Source organism: Lithobates pipiens, unplaced genomic scaffold (genome assembly GCF_037356315.1).
Source record: "Lithobates pipiens isolate NorthernLeopardFrog02 unplaced genomic scaffold, aLitPip1_a1.2 Scaffold_24, whole genome shotgun sequence".
Taxonomy (NCBI): Eukaryota; Metazoa; Chordata; class Amphibia; order Anura; family Ranidae; genus Lithobates; species Lithobates pipiens.
The window spans coordinates 11,963,052-11,983,051 of record NW_027507786.1 but is presented as its reverse complement, the minus strand read 5'-3'; the positions used below and the strand labels follow the sequence as shown (position 1 = coordinate 11,983,051).

At 43.4% G+C, this 20,000-nt stretch overlaps 1 protein-coding gene across 1 annotated transcript in view; it reads right to left on the bottom strand.

The window, feature by feature from the left end:
• The window catches only part of PRMT3 (protein arginine methyltransferase 3), a 142,474-nt gene that overhangs the window by 100,909 nt on the left and 21,565 nt on the right, over positions 1–20,000 (bottom strand). Inside the window, exons 7-8 of the mRNA XM_077453436.1 lie at positions 15,150–15,267; positions 6,210–6,382 (exon numbers count right to left, since the gene is read on the bottom strand). Of these exons, the coding sequence (XP_077309562.1) occupies positions 6,210–6,382; positions 15,150–15,267 (291 nt within the window). The remainder of the gene's footprint in view (positions 1–6,209; positions 6,383–15,149; positions 15,268–20,000) is intronic.

Here is a 20,000-nt window from a genome sequence, read left to right as displayed (position 1 = left end):
ACCTGCCACATCAGCGTCACCTGTCAGTGTCACCTGCCAAATCAGCGTCACCTGTCAGTGTCACCTGCCAAATCAGCGTCACCTGTCAGTGTCACCTGCCAAATCAGCGTCACCTGTCAGTGTCACCTGCCACATCAGCGTCACCTGTCAGTGTCATCTGCCAAATCAGCGTCACCTGTCAGTGTCATCTGCCAAATCAGCGTCACCTGTCAGTGCCATTTGTGATCAATAAAAATGTCACAAAGATTGTATTCAGCTGAGGAGGCATATGATATCCTTGCAGCCGACGAGAGCAACGGGGAGGTTTCCGCTTCGGATTCCTCCTCCTATTCAGATTCTGAGTCTGACGTGGACTACGAGCCTGTCCTCAGCAGCGGTACCATGACAGCCTCAGAGGAGGAAGATGATAGTCCGCCCGTCAGACGAAGGCGCACTGGTGAGGAGGCGGTACCATCCACCAGCACCGCAGAGCCATCCACCGGCAACCCAGTGCCATCCACCAGCACCACAGTACCTCGGCAAAGGCCACGTACAAGTGGGGTGTCAACTCGGCCCCAAAGGGTTAGGTCCCATGCCAGCCTTCCCTATTCCCTCCAGAACCCCTTGTGGCTTCCTCCTAACTCAGGAGAAGCCAACGTTCCCCCTTTCACTGCCAACCCAGGAGTCCAGGTGGACACACACAATTTTTCCCTGATGGACTTTTTCCACCTAATTTTTACAGAGGACTTGCTTGAATCCATTGTTGTCCAGTCCAACCTATATGCCCAACAATTTATTGAAAGCAACCCAACGTCCTCTTATGCCCGTCCCTACAAGTGGAGAGCCCTAACAGTGGAGGAGTTTAAAATTTTTTTGGGCCTCACATTTTGTATTGGACTAAACAATAAAAATGAAATACATGCATATTGGTCATCCCGCCCCATCTATCACATGCCCATCTTTTCCTCAATAATGTCCCGGACCAGATATCTAACGATATTGAGATTCCTACACTTTAACGACAATACCCAGTGCCTTCCCCGGAATGACCCAAATTTTGATAAACTTTACAAAATTCGGCCGCTAATAAATTATTTTTCTCAGATTTTCCCCCAGTTGTTTACCCCAGACCAACACATATGTGTGGATGAGTCCCTGATCAAATTTTCTGGCAGGCTGGGCCTAAAGCAATTTATTCCCTCCAAAAGGGCCCGCTATGGGGTGAAAATGTATAAGTTGTGTGATTGAGCCACAGCGTATACATATTCCTTCATGGTATACGAAGGGAAGGACACCCAGCTACATCCCCCTAATTGCCCCGAATACATCGGATCGAGTGGAAAAGTTGTTTGGGAACTCATAAACCCACTCCTGGAGAAAGGCTACCATCTCTATGTGGACAATTTTTATACAAGTTTACCCCTGTTCCGCAACCTCCATAGAAAGCAAACTCCAGCATGTGGCACCGTAAGAACGAACCGGAAGGGCTTTCCTCAAAGCCTCGTCAACAAAAGGCTAAGAAAAGGCGAAGCGGCGAGCTTACGGAACGAGGAAATTTTGGCTGTGAAGTGGAGGGACAGAAGGGATGTCTACATGCTTTCTTCGATCCACAACAACACTTTTGTTGAGATCACCAGGAGGGATGGCCCAATACTAAAACCCACTTGTATCCATGAGTACAACATGTTCATGGGGGGTGTCGACTTGAACGACCAGATGCTCGAACCCTATCTTGCCACGAGAAGAACATACAAGTGGTATAAAAAAATTGCAATTTATTTCTTTAATTTGGCCATATACAACACATATGTCATTTATCGTAAGTCCACAGAAAGACCCATACCCTTCCTTGGCTACCAGGAGGAAATCACCACTGCCCTTATTTACCCCAACGGCCCACCACAAAACATTCGATCCGATGTAATTAGCAGACTCTCTGAACGCCACTTTCCTGACAAAATCCCTCCCAGACCAACAGGCCGAAGATGTCAGAAAAAATGTCGGGTGTGCAGCAAACGAGGAGTGAGAAGAGACACCACTTATCACTGTGCCGAATGCCCTTCCCAACCAGGCCTCTGCATAGGTGACTGTTTCCGCCGTTACCATACTTTAGTGAATTATTAGTGAAGTATGGTAACCATAACCCTCACTTCCTGCCATTTACCTTCAAACCCCTTATGCCTCTGCTTGCTCTGTAACTGACCCTGGCTTGTTATTCGACCACGCTTCTGCCTACTGATTTTGTACATACCTCTGCCTGATCTGGAACTGACCCTGGCTTGTTATTCGACCACGCTTCTGCCTACTGATTTTGTACATACCTCTGCCTGATCTGGAACTGACCCTGGCTTGTTATTCGACCACGCTTCTGCCTACTGATTCTGTTTACGCCTCTGCCTGATCTGGAACTGACCCTGGACTGTTATTCGACCACGCTTCTGCCTACTGATTCTGTACATACCTCTGCCTGATCTGGAACTGACCCTGGACTGTTTGACCATGCCTTTTGCCTGCCTCTTGGACTGATCTTGTACCCTCTGTGGACTAGTGGGATTCATAACAGGGGTCTCACATATGTGAGGGGCTCCAGAATAGTTTTTTTGGATGAAGAAGACAATTTCCCTTGTTTTCTCATTCCTAGATTAGGGTCTGGAGACTCGGAGGCTTCAAAGAGATTTGGGTGGGAGAAGCCTCTACCCCTATCCCCATTCTGTCCTGAAAAAGGCCCTACTTCTGCCTGCTGCCTGTAGGACCTATACCATCATGCCTCTGCCTGTCGCATGAACTGACCACAGCACATGGATGGACCATGTTCCTGCCTACTACCAGGACCAATATTTTGGCAATGCTGACGATCTCTGCCTGCACTGACCTTGGACTGTATATGGACAGTATCCCTGCCTGCTGCCAATAATGACTATGGACAGTATACCTGCCTGTTGCCTGGAAAATTGTGTTCACTTTTGTTGACCAAGTCCCTGCCTGCTGCCTGGACCAGTGCTATCATCCTGTGGACAACTGCGCTGCTAAAACCACAGGTAATCTTTTGTTTACTCTTTTCTCAGTAGAATGTATTTTGGGGTGTAATTCTTGGTATGTGCATGCTATGTGTCCCTGGAACACCTGATGGTGTTCCTTACATGTTGGGCCTCTGTATGTGGCCAAGCTGTGTAAAAGTCTCACATATTTGGTATCGTTAAACTCAGGAGGAGTAGTAGAACGTATTTTGGGGTGTCATTTTTGCTATGTACATGCTATGTGTTGGAAATATCTTATAAATGGACAACTTTGCGTAAAAAAATGCGTTTTCATTTTTTTTCCAGATTTTCCCAAAACTTCTGGAAAAAAAATGAACCATTCAAACGACTCAATATGCCTCATAGATTATACGTTGGGGTGTTAGCTTTCCAAAATGGGGTCACTTTGTGGGCATTTCCATTGTCCTGGTGCTCCAGGGCCTTTAAAAATGTAATAGGTGGTTGAGAAATGAGATGTGTAATTTATGCTCCTAGAACGCCTAATGGTGCTATTTCAATATTGGGCCTCTGTATGTGGCCAGGCTGTGTAAAAGTCTCACACATTTGGTATCGTTATACTCAGGAGGAGTAGTAGAACGTATTTTGGGGTGTCATTTTTGCTATGTACATGCTATGTGTTGGAAATATCTTATAAATGGACAACTTTGCGTAAAAAAAATGCGTTTTCATTTTTTTTCCACATTTTCCCAAAACTTCTGGAAAAAAATGAACCATTCAAACGACTCAATATGCCTCATAGATTATACGTTGGGGTGTTAGCTTTCCAAAATGGGGTCACTTTGTGGGCATTTCCATTGTCCTGGTGTTCCAGGGCCTTCAAAACTGTAATAGGTGGTTGAGAAATGAAATGTGTAATTTATGCTCCTAGAACGCCTGATGGTGCTATTTCAATATTGGGCCTCTGTATGTGGCCAGGCTGTGTAAAAGTCTCACACATTTGGTATCGTTATACTCAGGAGGAGTAGTAGAACGTATTTTGGGGTGTCATTTTTGCTATGTACATGCTATGTGTTGGAAATATCTTATAAATGGACAACTTTGCGTAAAAAAAATGCGTTTTCATTTTTTTTCCACATTTTCCCAAAACTTCTGGAAAAAAAATGAACCATTCAAACGACTCAATATGCCTCATAGATTATACGTTGGGGTGTTAGCTTTCCAAAATGGGGTCACTTTGTGGGCATTTCCATTGTCCTGGTGTTCCAGGGCCTTCAAAACTGTAATAGGTGGTTGAGAAATGAAATGTGTAATTTATGCTCCTAGAACGCCTGATGGTGCTATTTCAATATTGGGCCTCTGTATGTGGCCAGGCTGTGTAAAAGTCTCACACATTTGGTATCGTAATACTCAGAAGGAGTAGCAGAACGTATTTTGGGGTGTCATTTGTGGTATACACATGCCATGTGAGAGAAATAACCTATTACATTAAAAATTTTGTGAGAAAAAAAAAAAAAAAAAAAATCTTCATTTTGCAAAGAATTGTGGGAAAAAGATGACAACATCAAAAACCTCACCATGCATCTTAGTAAATACCTTGGAATGTCTACTTTCAAAAAAGGGGTCATTTGGGGGGTATTTGTACTTTCCTGACTTGTTCGGGTCACAAGAAGTGAGATAGTCCACCAGTACATCAGATGTGATCAATTTTGTGCGATTCGCACCACAGCTTCTAGACGCTCTAACTTTCACAAAGACCAAATAATATCCAATAATTTGGGTTATTTTTACCAAAGATATGTAGCAGTATAAATTGTGGCCAAAATTTATGAAAAAAAAATTATAATTTGCAAAATTTTATCACAGAAACAAAGAAATATGTGTTTTTTTTCAAAATTTTCGGTCTTTTTTCATTTATAGCGCAAAAAATAAAAACCCCAGAGGTGATCAAATACCACCAAAAGAAAGCTCTATTTGTGGGAAAAAAAGGACACAAAATTCATTTGGGTACAGTGTTGCATGACTGAGTAATTGTCATTCAAAGTGTGAGAGCACCAAAAGCTGAAAATTGGTCTGGGCAGGAAGGGTGTTTAAGTGCCCAGTAAGCAAGTGGTTAATGACCCCGCATCTCTCCATAAAGAGGACCTGTCATGAACGATTCCTATTACAAGGGATGTTTACATTCCTTGTAATAAAAATAAAAGTGATCAAAAAAAAAAAATGTAAAAGAAAGTGTAAAAATAAAAATAAAATTAAAAAAAATTAAAAAAAAAAATTAAATTTTTTTTAAAACAGCACCTGTCCCCAGCAGCTCGCGCTCAGAAGCGACCGCACACGCAAGTCCCGCCCACATATGTAAACGCTGTTCAAACCACACATCTGAGGTACCAAAAAATTCTAGCACTAGACCTCCTCTGCAACTCTAAACATGTAACCTGTAAAAATAAATTAAAAATTAAAGCGTCGCCTGCGGAAATTTTTAAGCACGAAGTTTGGCGCCACTGCACGAGTGTGCACAATTTTAAAGCATTACATGTTAGGTATCTATGTACTCGGCGTAACATCATCTTTCACATTATTAAAAAAAATAAAAAATCCGGACAACTTTACTGTTTTATTTTTTAAATCCTGAAATTGTTTTTTTCCCTCAAAAAAATGCGTTTAAAAAATTGTTGCGCAAATACCGTGCGAGATAAAAAAAAATTGCAAAGACTGCCATTTTATTCCCCAGGGTGTCTGCTTAAAAAAATATATATTATATATAAAAAATATAACATATATATCTAAAAAATATATATATCTAAAAAATATAATATATACATATATATATAAAAAGATTATATATATATATATATATATATATATATATATATATATCTATCTAATAGATATATATATATATATATATATATATATTTTATATATATATATAAATATATATATATAAATATATATATATATATATATATATATATATATATATATATATATATATATATATATAAATATATAAATATATATATATATATATATATATAATGTTTGGGGGTTCTGAGTAATTTTCTAGCAAAAAAATGATTTTTTACATGTAGAAGTGCCAGAATAGACCCGGTATTGAAGTGGTTAAAAAGCCGATCGCTGGCTTTAAGAAAAAAAAAAAAAAAAACACGGTAGCGGGGTGATGCGTGTAGCTGCGGGCGTCACCCCAGAATAACCCTTTCAAACCATGAACACAAATTGGCATACTGTCAGCGCAAAGGGGTTAGAAAAAAGGCAGGGCTAAGAGCCTTCTGACCAATCACCCACCGGATAATGTCCATGGCCTGGTAGAGGATTTCCGATTGGTCCACACCGATGACTTTTTTGGCGCCGGCCTTCGCCGCGAACATGGATAGGATCCCCGTGCCGCATCCGACATCCAGGACCACCTGCAACAGAAACGTTCGATGTTACCGGCCGATCCGCCTTCTGGAGCCACTAAGGAACATTTATAATACATTATAGGAGGAAATAATTGTGGCAAAAAGAGTCATTTTCTGCAATACAATGTATCCAGTTCTGGGTCTGAGTTATTTGTGGTTTCCTTTCCCCCGCTGATGAGATTCCCCTTCACTTCCTGTCCTGGAGATGCAACAGGAAATTAAAGGAAATCTCCCCAAAGTGAGAAGAATCCCCACCGCAGACGGTTGTCACCGGAACAGGTGTCCCCCATTGGGAGATTTCCTCTTTATTCCTGCTCTGGTGGCAACTCAAAATGTTGCATTTCTCATCACTTCCTGACTTGGCCCCCAGGCCACATAGAGAGGGGCGAGTCTCCCAGCGGGATCCAGCGGAGGATCCAACCCTTCCACACTCTAATCAAGGGGTCTCAAACTGGCGGCCCTCCAGCTGTTGTGGAACTTCAAGTCCCATCATGCTCTCTGCCTGTGGGAGTCATGCTTGTAACTGTCAGCCTTGCAATGCCTCATGGGACTTGTAGTTTCGCAACAGCTGGAGGGCCACCAGTTTGAGACCCCTGCATGCACATTATTCCAGAATTTCCAGTGCGACTTCGGAGCGCGACTTCGATCCAATGTTGCATTCTCTGAACCAAAGTTGCATCAAAGTAGCGCAGGCACCTTTTCAAAGTTGCTGCGACTTTAAAAGAGAAGTATGGGAATAGTTTTTATAGTTTTTTTTATATCATACCTAGGTGGATGCTGCATCTGTCCCCCGCCGGCTCTAACACTGAGAACCGAGCGATCAAACACCGCCGATCACTGGGTTCTCAGAGCTCCCTGAGCAGAGAGCTGGTCACTGTTAGTCACCGTTGTCTGCTCTGCCCCCTCCTCCCTAATTGGATCGCTGGGCTGTGGAGGGGGCGGGAGCGCTGGGCTGTGGAGGGGGCGGGACATCCTCCCAGACCCTGAACCGGCTTCTGTGAGGTCAGCCGACAGCGGTCTTCAGCCTCCTGTCTGCTGAACATGGATTACAGGAGTGCAGGACTGAGCCGCTGAGAGCCTGCGCCGGCTACTCCCGCACCCTCCACTGCCCTCCGATAGGGGGCGGGGCGGGGACAGAGCAGACAACGGCGACTCACAGTCACCAACTCTCTGCTCAGGGAGCTCTGAGAACTGAGAGATCGGCTGAGTTTGATCGCTCAGTTCTCAGTGTTAGAGCTGGCGGGGGGACAGTTGCAGCATCCCTCTAGGTAAGTATGATAAATAAAAAATAAGAAAAAAAAACAATGATTCCCATACTTCTCTTTTAAAGTCGCAGTGAAAAGGCGCCTGAACTACTTTGGTGCAACTTTGGTCCAAAATCGCACTGGAAGTCATGCAACTCTGGAGATGCAGTAATGTGAGTGGAGCCTTATTTTTCCCCCTAGTGCTGCTGATCTCCTCCGGCCTCTATCAGCCACTTCCTGCCTACATGTGCTGGCTCCGGCGTTCGCTGCACCTCGTTGCTCTGGAGCGGCTCCCTGAGAATGGTGGACGGTGACTGCAAAATGTGTGTCGGCACAACAGCTGGTATTCTCCAGCGGTGGTTCAAGTGACAGGGTGACAACGCAGCAGAACAATTGAGAGTTGTCACCCTCTAACAGGAAGTGCCTTCATGGCAGGATCAGCAGAGGTGAGAGCTGTACATAGAGAACAGTAACATGTTAAAGCACAAAATACCTTCGTTCCAACAGTGCCTCGTCTGGGAGGTCTATCGCCGGCGCCATCACTCGGGGTTCTTCCTAGTGATGGTCTTCGGCCGTTCTGATTGGCTGGTGTGCTTCAGCCGCCCCCACCCCCCCCCCACCAGCCAACTGACAGCTAAATGCAGCCTCATGGAGCGCCATCTGAGCACCATCCGCTTCAATGGAAGGAAGGCGAGACATCAGGGGTCTAAAAGCCCCCTTCATTACCGGGCACTTTTACCCCCTTTCCTGCCCAGGCCAATTTTCCATTTTTGGCACTGTCGGAATGACAATGGCGCGGTCACGCAACATTGTCCCAATATGACTTTTTATCATTTAAAAAAAAAAAATTTTTGGTAGTATTTAATCACCGCTGGGTTTATTTATTTTTTGCTAAACAAACGAAAAAAAAGAACGAGAATTTTGAAAAAAAATAAATAAATAAAGTGTTTCCGTCAGTAATTTTTTTTCTTTTTTTTCCTTCGCTGATGGGCACTGATGAGGAGGCACCAAGATGCAGTACTGATAGGCATCCCTGATGGGCACAGCACTGACTGGCATCACTGATGGGCACAAATTGGTGTCACTGGTGGGCACAAACTGGAGTCACTGGTGGGCACAAACTGGAGTCACTGGTGGGCACAAATTGGAGTCACTGATGGGCACAAATTAGAGTCACTGATGGGCACAAATTAGAGTCACTGATGGGCACAAATTAGAGTCACTGATGGGCACAAATTAGAGTCACTGATGGGCACAAATTAGAGTCACTGATGGGCACAAATTGGAGTCACTGATGGGCACTGCACTGGCTGGCTTCACTGATGGGCACTGACTGGCGTCACTGATGGGCACAAATTGGCGTCACTAATGGGCACTGCACTGACTGGCGTCACTGATGGGCACTGACTGGCGTCACTGATGGGCACAAATTGGCGTCACTAATGGGCACTGCACTGACTGGCGTCACTGATGGGCACTGACTGGCGTCACTGATGGGCACTGACTGGCGTCACTGATGGGCACAAATTGGTGACACTGATGGGCACAAATTGGTGACACTGATGGGCACAAATTGGTGACACTGATGGGCACAAATTGGTGACACTGATGGGCACAAATTGGTGACACTGATTGGCACTGCACTGACTGGTGTCACTGATGGGCACTGCACTGACATCACTGATGGGTACTGACTGGTGTCACTGATTGGTGTCACTAATAGGCACCGAAGGACACTAATTGGTATCACTGATTGGTGTCACTAATGGGCACCAGGGCTGCACCGATGATCAGTGCCCCGATTACCTGTACAGGTCTCCCCTGTAAGGAGATGCCGCTGATCGACTCTCCTCTCCTCACACTGTCACTGTGAGGCGAGGAGAGATGATAAACGCCACCTCCGTATTTACATGTGATCACCTGTGATTGGACACAGCCGATCACATAGGTAAAGAGCCACGTCATTGAGGTTGGGCCATGTCTTAGGGACATAGCGCGATCGCCACACGCCCCCCCCCCCCCCCCGCGGGTGCACGAGACCGGTGCAACTGGTGTGACTTCATTTTACTAGACGGCGGGCGGGAGGGGAACTTGTCTGAAATGATGATATCACAAAGGGGCATTTTTGTCCCCTACGTGATTTAAATAAAGTTTTAGTTAAAGTAAAAAAAGAGTGCACATAAAAACCCCCTAAAAATATTTTTTTAAAGCCTGCCCCGCCCCCTACGTACGCACAAATGTAAACGCACCCAAGTAGGAATATGTCGCTTGTGATACACGTTACCTATCGCTGCGCACCCCGGAGTCACATCCCCAATTCTAGGCCCATTATTCCCACAGAGCTCTAAACTGATGACCTGTAGGGGGCGCCTGTGGAAAACATCGGCATGATTTTCGCCCCCCGTGCGCAGTTTTAAGGCTTGACACGTTGAATCTCCATTCACTCATCATAACCTCATCTTTTATATTTTACCAACCATTATTATTGCATTGCATTTGTGCGTTTGAAAAATAACTCTCGTTTAGGTTTTACTGAAATTTCGCACTCAAAAACTGTTGCGCAAATTTTATGCGATATAAAAAATAAAATAAAAAAAAAACGTGACCACCACCATTTTATTCTCCAGGGTCTCTGCTTTGAGAAAATATATAAAGTTTGGAGGTTTTAACCTGTTCCTAAAATGACTTTTCAACATGTATGCAAATAAAGGCGTTGGCGGGTTAACATAACGAAACGTATTGGCAGGATCACCAGGAGAGAAAAAAGGGATTACATTACATTACATTGTTGGTTTTGGGTTTAAACTTCTAAAAAAAAATTACAAAAAAAATTTAAATAGTTTTTTATATATATAATATAAAAATAAAATAAGTTTTTCGTAATTGGTGATTGAGATTGGTGTCCGATATCCGCCATGTAATTTCGGGGTGATCATAAATCTTTGCACCCCCCCCCCCCCCCCCGCAGCACTCCATCTCCCGATTTGGAGGGACGGTGCGGCTCAGCGGTGACCGCGGTGTAAATAATGTTCACCAAGTCCCAGGCATTTAGGCAGAGCTGCGGCCCCGCCAAGGACTGGCTGTGCCGTCATCTGCTGCCGAGACACGAGGCTGAAGCCGCAGTCGCTGTGCTGCAGTCCTCAATTACAGGAGAATGCGGGACACTGCGGCACTCCTCCACATGGCCGCCGGGTGCCGCTGCCGTGCGCCTCATTAACCCTTCCTGTACCCGCTTCCAGACTGGCACAGAGGGGGAGCCAGGGCGCGCTTTGGGTTGTTGCCGCGTCGCACGTTTTTTTTCCTGCATTGGGCCCCACGTGCATCTTACCGCAGGAAATGCATTTCCATAGAAATCTCACCCCCCGGAGCGGATCCGTCACATCTGGGGCTGCCGATTGATGTGTCGTTATAAAGGGGCAATTTATTCTCCAATCACCTCCTCTGTATCCCCACCATTCACTCTTTATGTGCCAACAATTTGTCATTACTGAAGAGAAGACGGTCATACAGAGAATTCTTTGACAAGCAAAGATTTATTTTTATGATATTGTATTGCAACAATGTATTTATTTATTTCTTTGCAATTCTTAGATAATAAATCGCAATTTTTCTTTTAACCACTTGCCTACCATGAACTTACACCCCCCCCCCCCTTACTGCCCAGGCCATTTTTCAGCTTTCATCGCTGTCGCACTTTGAATGACAATTGTGCGGTCGTGTACACTGTACCCATGTGACATTTTTACGCTTGCAACAGAAAATAAGCATGACAGGTCCTCTTTATGGAGAGATTTGGGGTCAAAAAGACCTCAGATCTCTCATTTACCTTAAAAAAAAAGTAAATTTTTATAATTTTTTTTTGTTTTTTACACTGTCCCTTTCCTTTTTTTTTTTTTTTTTAATTTTACACTGTCCTTTTCATTTTTTTTATTTATTTTTTTGTACTTTTACACTGTCCCTTTCATTTTTTTTTTTTTTTTTACTTTTACACTGTCCCTTTCATTTTTTTTTTTTTTTTTTTTTACTTTTACACTGTCTTTTCATTTTTTTTATTTTTTACTTTTACACTGTCCCTTGAATTTTTTTTTTTTTCTTATTTTTTTACTTTTACACTGTCCCTTTCATTTTTTTTTTTTTTTTACTTTTACACTGTCTTTTCATTTTTTTTATTTTTTACTTTTACACTGTCCCTTTCATTTTTTTTTTTTTCTTATTTTTTTACTTTTACACTGTCCCTTTCATTTTTTTTTTTTTTCTTATTTTTTTACTTTTACACTGTCCCTTTCATTTTTTTTTTTTTTTACTTTTACACTGTCCTTTTCATTTATTTATTTTTTTATCACTTTCATTCCTATTACAAGGAACGTAAACATCCCTTGTAACAGAAATAAGCATGACGGGACCTCCTTATGGAGAGATTTGGGGGGTGGGAGACTACTTGGGGGAGGGATTGTGATGTGTTCACACAGCTATGTACAGCCCCCCCGCTGGCCGCTCCCACCAGTATTGCATACAGAAGCACAGAGACCCAGTGATGACATCACCGGGACTAAAATAAGATATGAAATGAAAATGGAAAAGGTTTTATTTTAAAATGCCATTATCATGTTGGGGGAGGGGGAGGAGCAAAATATAAGTAGATTCAAACTCAGCTGCATCATGTTGGACCTTCCCCTCCCCCCCCCAAATGTTCACACCGTGACCCCTCCTCCGGCGGCTGGATGTGGGTCTGGTAACTAGAAATGTGCAGAACAAAAAAAAAATGAGTTTCGTTTTGATCCGTTTACATTAATTAATTTAATTTGTTTTTGGAAAATCTTTTCCTTTATTCAAATTCTAATCGATTCGAGCTTTCCGGATTTGGTCGGATTGAACTCAATTTGACGGAATTCTGAAAATTCTAATCGATCAGAATTTACATTTCATTTGAATTCGAACCGAATTCCATCCGAATGGCATTTGAACTGCATTTCATTCAACGTCACATTTATTCTATTCAAAATTTGAATTTTGCAAGATGGTTACATTTTCTATTCTATTGTTTTTCCTATTCTATTATATTCTTTTCTATACTTTTTGAATTAAAATTTTGGTTATATTATATTTTATTCTACTCTTTTTTTTTTTTTTTGTCTATTAATTTCTATTCTAGTCAAATTTATTCTGTTTGAAATTTTAATTTAAGAAAATGGTTATATTCTATTTTTTATTCTATTCTTTTGTTTTCTGTTCCATTCTATTCTTTTTTTCTTTTATTCTCTTCGAAAATTTGAAAACTATTTCAATTTCGCCCCAAAACTTTGTTTTGTGATTTTAGATTCATTCGTTACTATTGTAATTCAATTCGGAACTAAATGAACCGCGCATGTCTACTGGTTGACTCGAATTATGGGTATTTGGTCAAATTTAACTTAATTCGACCAAATTCAGAAAAATCTAATCAAATTTAATGCGAATGGCATTTTAAAGTTCATTCAAATTTATTCTACTCGAAATTTGAACTTTGGAAGATGGTTATATTCTATTCCATTGTTTTTTTCTATTCTGTTCTTTTATGCTCCGTTTTTTTCTTTTCTATTGAATTTTAGAAGATGGTTCTATTTTATTCTATTCTTGTATTGCCTATTCTATTTTATTCTGTTCTTTTATTATTTATTCTATTTTACGCTATTTTATATATATATATATATATATATATATATATATATATATATATATATATATATATTATATTATATATATATTATATTCTAGTCTTTTATTTTCGATTCTATTATTTTCGATTCTATTTTATTCTGTTTTATGCGATTATATTCTATTCTTTTATTTTCTATTCTATTTTATTATGTTTTTTTTATTATTCTAATTTTGTTCTGTTTTACTCTATTATATTCTATTCTTTTATTTTCAATTCTATATTCTATTTTATTCTGTGCTTTTATTATTTTTTGTTCTGTTTTACTCTATTATATTCTATTCTTTTATTTTCAATTCTATTATTTTTTATTCTATTATATTCTATTATTTTTTTCGATTCTATTTTCTATTCTATTTTATTCTGTTATTTTATTTGTTATTCTATTGTGTTCTGTTTTACTTTTATATTCTATTATTTTATTTGAGTCTATTCTATTGTATTCTGTTCATTTGTTATTCTTTTTTGTTCTGTTTTACTCTATTATATTCTATTCTTTTTTCAATTCTATTATTTTCTATTCTATTGTATTCTGTTATTTTATTTGTTATTCTATTTTGTAATGTTTTACGATATTATATTATTTTATTTTCAATTCTATTATATTCTGTTCTTTCATTTATTCTATTTTGTTCTGTTTTACACTATTATATTCTATTATTTTATTTTTGATTCTATTATTTTCTATTCTATTTTATTCTGTTATTTTATTTAATTTGGTTCTGTTTTACTTTTATATTCAATTCTTTTATTTTCAATTCTATTTTATATTCTATTTTATTCTGTTCTTTTATTCTTTTTTTTGTTCCGTTTTACTCTATTATATTCTATTCTTTTTTTTTTGGTTCTATTCTTTTCAATTCTATTATATTCTATTATTTTTTGATTCTATTATATTTTATTCTGTTATTTAATTTGTTATTTTATTTTGTTCTGTTTTACACTATTATATTCTATTATTTTATTTTCGATTCTATTATTTTATATTCTATTTTATTCTGTTCTTTTATCTTGTATTTTTTTTTTCGTTCTGTTTTACTCTATAATATTCTAGCCTTTTATTTTTGATTCTATTATTTTCTATTCTATTTTATTCTGTTCTTTTATTTTTTATTCTATTTTGTTCTGTTTACCTTTTATATTCTATTATTTTATTTTTGATTCTATTCTATTTTATTCTGTTCTTTTATTTAGTATTTTTTTTTTGTTCTGTTTTACTCTATTATATTCTATTATTTTCGATTCTATTCCTTTATTTTCTATTCTATTTTATTCACTTTGAAAATTCTAAAACTATTTGAATTTCGCCCGAAATTTTGTTTCCTTATTTCAGATTCATTTAAAAAATGTGTTACTATTGTAATTTTGGATACATACGAAAAAAAATTCCGTTTCAATCCGGAACGATACGAACCGCGCGCGTCTTCTGGTTACGGTGAACTTTTCCCGCCACAGATAATTATACAATAAATAGAACGAGAACTGACGCTGCTCAGCAGATCCATCGTTGGAGACAAATAGTAACATTGTAATCACATCTTCCCCCCGGGAGGAGGAGGGGGAGGGGGAGGACGGAACCCACCGCCATCTTCCCGATTCTGCGACAGATTCACGGGAACGTTTTATCGTCCTGCCGCAGGACGCTCCCCCTCCCCCCCACCTCATCCATAAATAAAAATAAGTATAAACCTGCTTTGGCGTTATCTGCGCTCCACCACACGGGAAAAAATGAAATCCTCGGGAGCAAAACTGCTTCTTTTAAATGACCCCGTGTCCCCCGCGCTCCGTCATGTGACCTCCCCTCCCCCCAGATACTGCACAGCGATGCTCCCACCTTGTCCTTGAAGACGTCCCCATTCCGGTAGATGAAGTTCCTGTAGCTCTCTGTGCGGACTGCGTCCTGCGGAGGGGGGAAAAAAAGAAAAGAAAATCCAATTACATTGTATAGATGATATCAGCGAGGATGGGAGAGCGATCATTGGGTCATTAAAGAGGCGCAAGCGCCAAAAGACAGAGATCGATGAAAAGAGCGAATGTCCAGAAATCAGAGACCGGTGACAGTTATTTACCCGCCTGTCTTCTTTATTATCGGCCATTTCAGGCTGGAGAAGGCGCAGGCTCTTGAATTGTACTGCACGCCCATCCCCCACCCACCCCACCTCCGGGCAGATCCCAGGTCTTGAATCTGTACAATGAGGGGAAGCAGATATTTCCCCAGCTGATCTTCCATGGATCATTGCAGACAACGTTCGCTCAGATTAGGACCCCATACGGGCACTCCTCTCCGGTAAGAGCCGGGACCTGCCGCCGTTCCTGACCAACAATGAAGGCAGATCGGTGTTTCCTCATCTGATAATGTTCTACCCAAGTGATATTTCAGATATAGGTGGAGAATAGAGACATTCTAAGGACTGCAGCATTTAGACCTTTCTGGACAGTTTGTAGACTTGAGCCCCCCTGGGGTGTTGGGGGCTCCCATCCACCCTGTAGTGTTGGACTCTCCTATCCAGCCAGAAGTGTTGGGGGTTCTCACCCACCCTAGGGTATTGGGCGTTCCCATCTTCCCCTTGGCTGTTGAGGGCTCCCGCCCACCCTGGAGTGCTGGGGGCTCCCTCATATAACCTGGGCTATTGTGGGCTGCCTCATAACCTGGAGGTGTTGGGGGCTCCCATCCACCCTGTTAGTGTTGGACTCTCCTACCCAGCCAAGTGTTGGGGGCTCCTGCCCACCCTGAGCTCCCTTCCACCCTGGGGTGTTGGGGGCTGCCTCATAACCTGGGGTGTTGGGGACTGCCTCATAACCTGGGGTGTTGGGGGCTGCCTCATAACCTGGGCTGCCATCCAGTCTGTATTGTTGGACTCTCCTACCCAGCCAAGTGTTGGGGGCTCCTGCCCACATTGAACTGTTGGGGAGTCCCGTCCACCATGAAGTGTTAAGAGCTCCTGCTAACCTTGAAGTGTTGGGAGCTCCCTCATAACCTAGGGTATTGGGGGCTGCCTCATAACCTAGGGTGTTTGGGGCTCCCATCCACCCTGTAGTGTTGGGCTCTCCTAACCAGCCAGAAGTGTTGGGGGTTCTCACCCACCCTAAGGTGTTGGGAGTTCCCCTCTACCCTGGGCTGTTGAGGGCTTCCGCTCACCCTGGAGTGCTGGGGGCTCCCTCATATAACCTGGGGTATTGTGTGCTGCATCATAGCCTGAGGTGTTGGGGGCTCCCATCCGCCCTGTTAGTGTTGGACTCTCCTACCCAGCCAAGTGTTGGGGGCTCCTGCCCACCCTGAGCTCCCTTCCACCCTGGGGTGTTGGGGGCTGACTCATAACCTGGGGTGTTGGGGACTCCCATCCAGTCTGTATTGTTGGACTCTTCTACCCAGCCAAGTGTTGGGGGCTCCTTTCCACATTGAGCTGTTGGGGAGTCCCGTCCACCATGGAGTGTTAAGAGCTCCCGCCAACCCTGAAGTGTTGGGAGCTCCCCCATAACCTAGGGCAGTGATGGCGAACCTTGGCACCCCAGATGTTTTGGAACTACATTTCCCATGATGCTCAACTACACTGCAAATTGCCTGAGCATCATGGGAAATGTAGTTCCAAAATATCTGGGGTGCCAAGGTTTGCCATCACTGACCTAGGGTATTGGGGGCTGCCTCATAACCTAGGGTGTTTGGGGCTCCCATCCACCCTGTAGTGTTGGGCTCTCCTAACCAGCCAGAAGTGTTGGGGGTTCTCACACACCCTAGGGTGATGGGAGTTCCCATCTACCCTGGGCTGTTGAGGGCTTCCGCTCACCCTGGAGTGTTGGGGGCTCCTTCCCACCCTGGAGTGCTGGGGGCTCCCTCATATAACCTGGGGTATTGTGGGCTGCATCATAGCCTGAGGAGTTGGGGGCTCCCATCCACCCTGTAGCGTTGGACTCTCCTACCCAGCCAAGTGTTGTGGGCTCCTGCCCACCCTGAGCTCCCCTCCACCCTGAGGTGTTGGGGGCTGCCTCATAATATGGAGTGTTGGGGACTCCCATACAGTCTGTATTGTTGGACTCTTCTACCCAGCCAAGTGTTGGGGGCTCCTGCCCACATTGAGCTGTTGGGGAGTCCCGTCCATCATGGAGTGTTAAGAGCTCCCGCCAACCCTGAAGTGTTGGGAGCTCCCCCATAACCTAGGGTATTGGGGGCTGCCTCATAACCTAGGGTGTTTGGGGCTCCCATCCACCCTGTAGTGTTAGGCTCTCCTAACCAACCAGAAGTGTTGGGGGTTCTCAACCACTCTAGGGTGTTGGGAGTTCCCATCTACCCTGGGCTGTTGAGGGCTTCCGCTCACCTTGGAGTGTTGGGGGCTCCCTCCCACCCTGGAGTGCTGGGGGCTCCCTCATATAACCTGGGGTATTGTGTGCTACGTCATAGCCTGAGGAGTTGGGGGCTCCCATCCACCCTGTAGCGTTGGACTCTCCTACCCAGCCAAGTGTTGGGGGCTCCTGCCTACCCTGAGCTCCCTTCCATCCTGGAGTGCTGCCCACACTTGAGTGTTAGGAGCTGCCTCCCTATCCTGGGTGGTTGGGGACTCCCACCCACCCTGGGGTTTTGGGGACTCCCACCCACCTGGGTATTATTCACACTGTGATGTTGGACTCTCCTACCCAGCCAGAAGTGTTGAGGCTCTCACCCACCCTAGGGTATTGGGCGCTCCCACTACCCTGGGCTGTTGAGGGCTCCAGTTACCTCTAAGGTGCTAGGGGCTCCTGCCCACGCAGAAGTTTTGGAGGCTCCTGTCCACCCTAGACAGAAGGAAGGATTGGGGGGCTCCTTAAATAGAGAACGCTTCATCAGATAATGTTGTACCCAAGTGATTTTTCAGATATAGGAGAACAGTAAGGACTGCAGCAATTAGACTTTCCTACCAGTCTGCAGACTTGAGCCACCCTGGGGTATTGGGGGCTCCCATCTACCCTGCGGTGTTGGGTGTTCTCGTCCACCCTGGGGTGTTGGGGGCGCTCCAGCATAACCTGGAGTGTTGGGGGGCTTCCATATAACCTGGGGTGTTGGGCGCTATTACCCACCCTAGAATGTCAGGCTCCTGCCCACCATCGAGTGTTTGGAGGCTCCCGTCTATCTCATATGAGGTTATGGTTGCTCCCATCCCTGAAGTATTAGGTTAGAGGAAGCCAGGCAACTAATTACTCTTTGTGTACATTTTAACAAGCCAAAAATGCTTTCCGACAGACGTGCAAAGACAGGTCAACTTTAATTAAACAGATTATCATTTTCAGGATTCTTAAAGTGGTTGTAAACCTCAGACATGAAATATGAACAAAGCCTATCCCTCTATAGTGTGTATGTGTCTCAGTCCAGAGCACCAAGTGTAATTTCTGTCTGCTGCCTCCTTCCTTTGCTATCAGCATGAGTCACTTCTGACAAGTTTCCCTGACACCAAGAGATAAATGGTGACAGGGGGTGGAGCTCCAGCACATAGCCTGCGATTGACAGCCTCAGCTATGTTCCTGTGTGGTGTGAGAAGGGGGGAGGGGGTTGTCCCTTCCTTTCAATCAGTTCTCACTGAGCTCTGCAGCGTAACTTCAGCTCTCCGCCCCTTTCTCTTTTTTTGACCAGCGATGCTCTGTAAAGTAAAAGCAATCCTAGTGCCTAGTTAGCCGCTGGATTGCCTTTAACAAGCGGCAGGAGGGTGGTGTCATGCCCCTTTCCGTCGCCGCTCTCCAGTGCCTTCCCCATCCGATCAAGGAGCCCAAGGGCTATTGCTGGTGTCCTATCATATATGGTCCCCCATCGGATAGTGTCCACTGTGTACTGCGCATGCGCAATACGCAGCACACACAGATTCCGAAAATAGCTGAGGATGAACGGCGCATGCGCCGTGAGTCCAGGTTCTAGCCCCACCATCCAAGTGGACATAGAGTAGGAATATAAAAGAGCCGAGCGCAGCGAGGCCGAGCCTGAAGCGTGGCGAGCGAAGCTCGCCCATGAGGGGCCCTCTAATTTTCCCAACCCTATGTCCGCTTGGATGGTGGGGCGCCGTTCATCTTCTGAGATTTTCTGAAGTTTCCTCTGTCGGCGGACACTATATGATGGCAGGACACTATCTGCCAGAACACCGGCTTACCATAGAGTTGAATGGGGAGTGGAGCGCCCCGATCACCTCTATGGTATTAGAAACCAGAAGCTACACGTATTTAGTCACTTCCAGTTTCCTGGATGTAAACGGCACCATTTTTAAATTGGGAAAAGATCTGATCACACCAATGTGGGTTTGATCAGATGCTTCTAAGGGCAGAGGAGACATCCAGGGTCTAATAGACCCCAGATCTCTCAGTAAAGAGAACCTGTCACTGCTTGTTCTCATCTCAAGGGATGCGTACATTCCTTGTGCTAGAAATAAAAGTGAGAAAAAAAGAAAAAAAAAAAAACATGAAATGAGACGGGGTAAAATAAAAAAATAATCTATAAATAAGAACTTTAAAAAAATGTAAAAGTGTCCCTGGTGCTTGCGTGCAAAGAACGCATACGTAGGTCCAGCACGCATATTTAAACAGTGTTGGCACCACACATGTGAGGATCGCCACAAACGTTAGAGCGAGAGCAATAATTCTATCACCAGACCCCCTCTGTGACTCCAAACCTGTAAAAGGTTTTTAAAGCGTCGCTTATGGAGATTTGTAGGTGCCGTCGTTTGTCACCGTT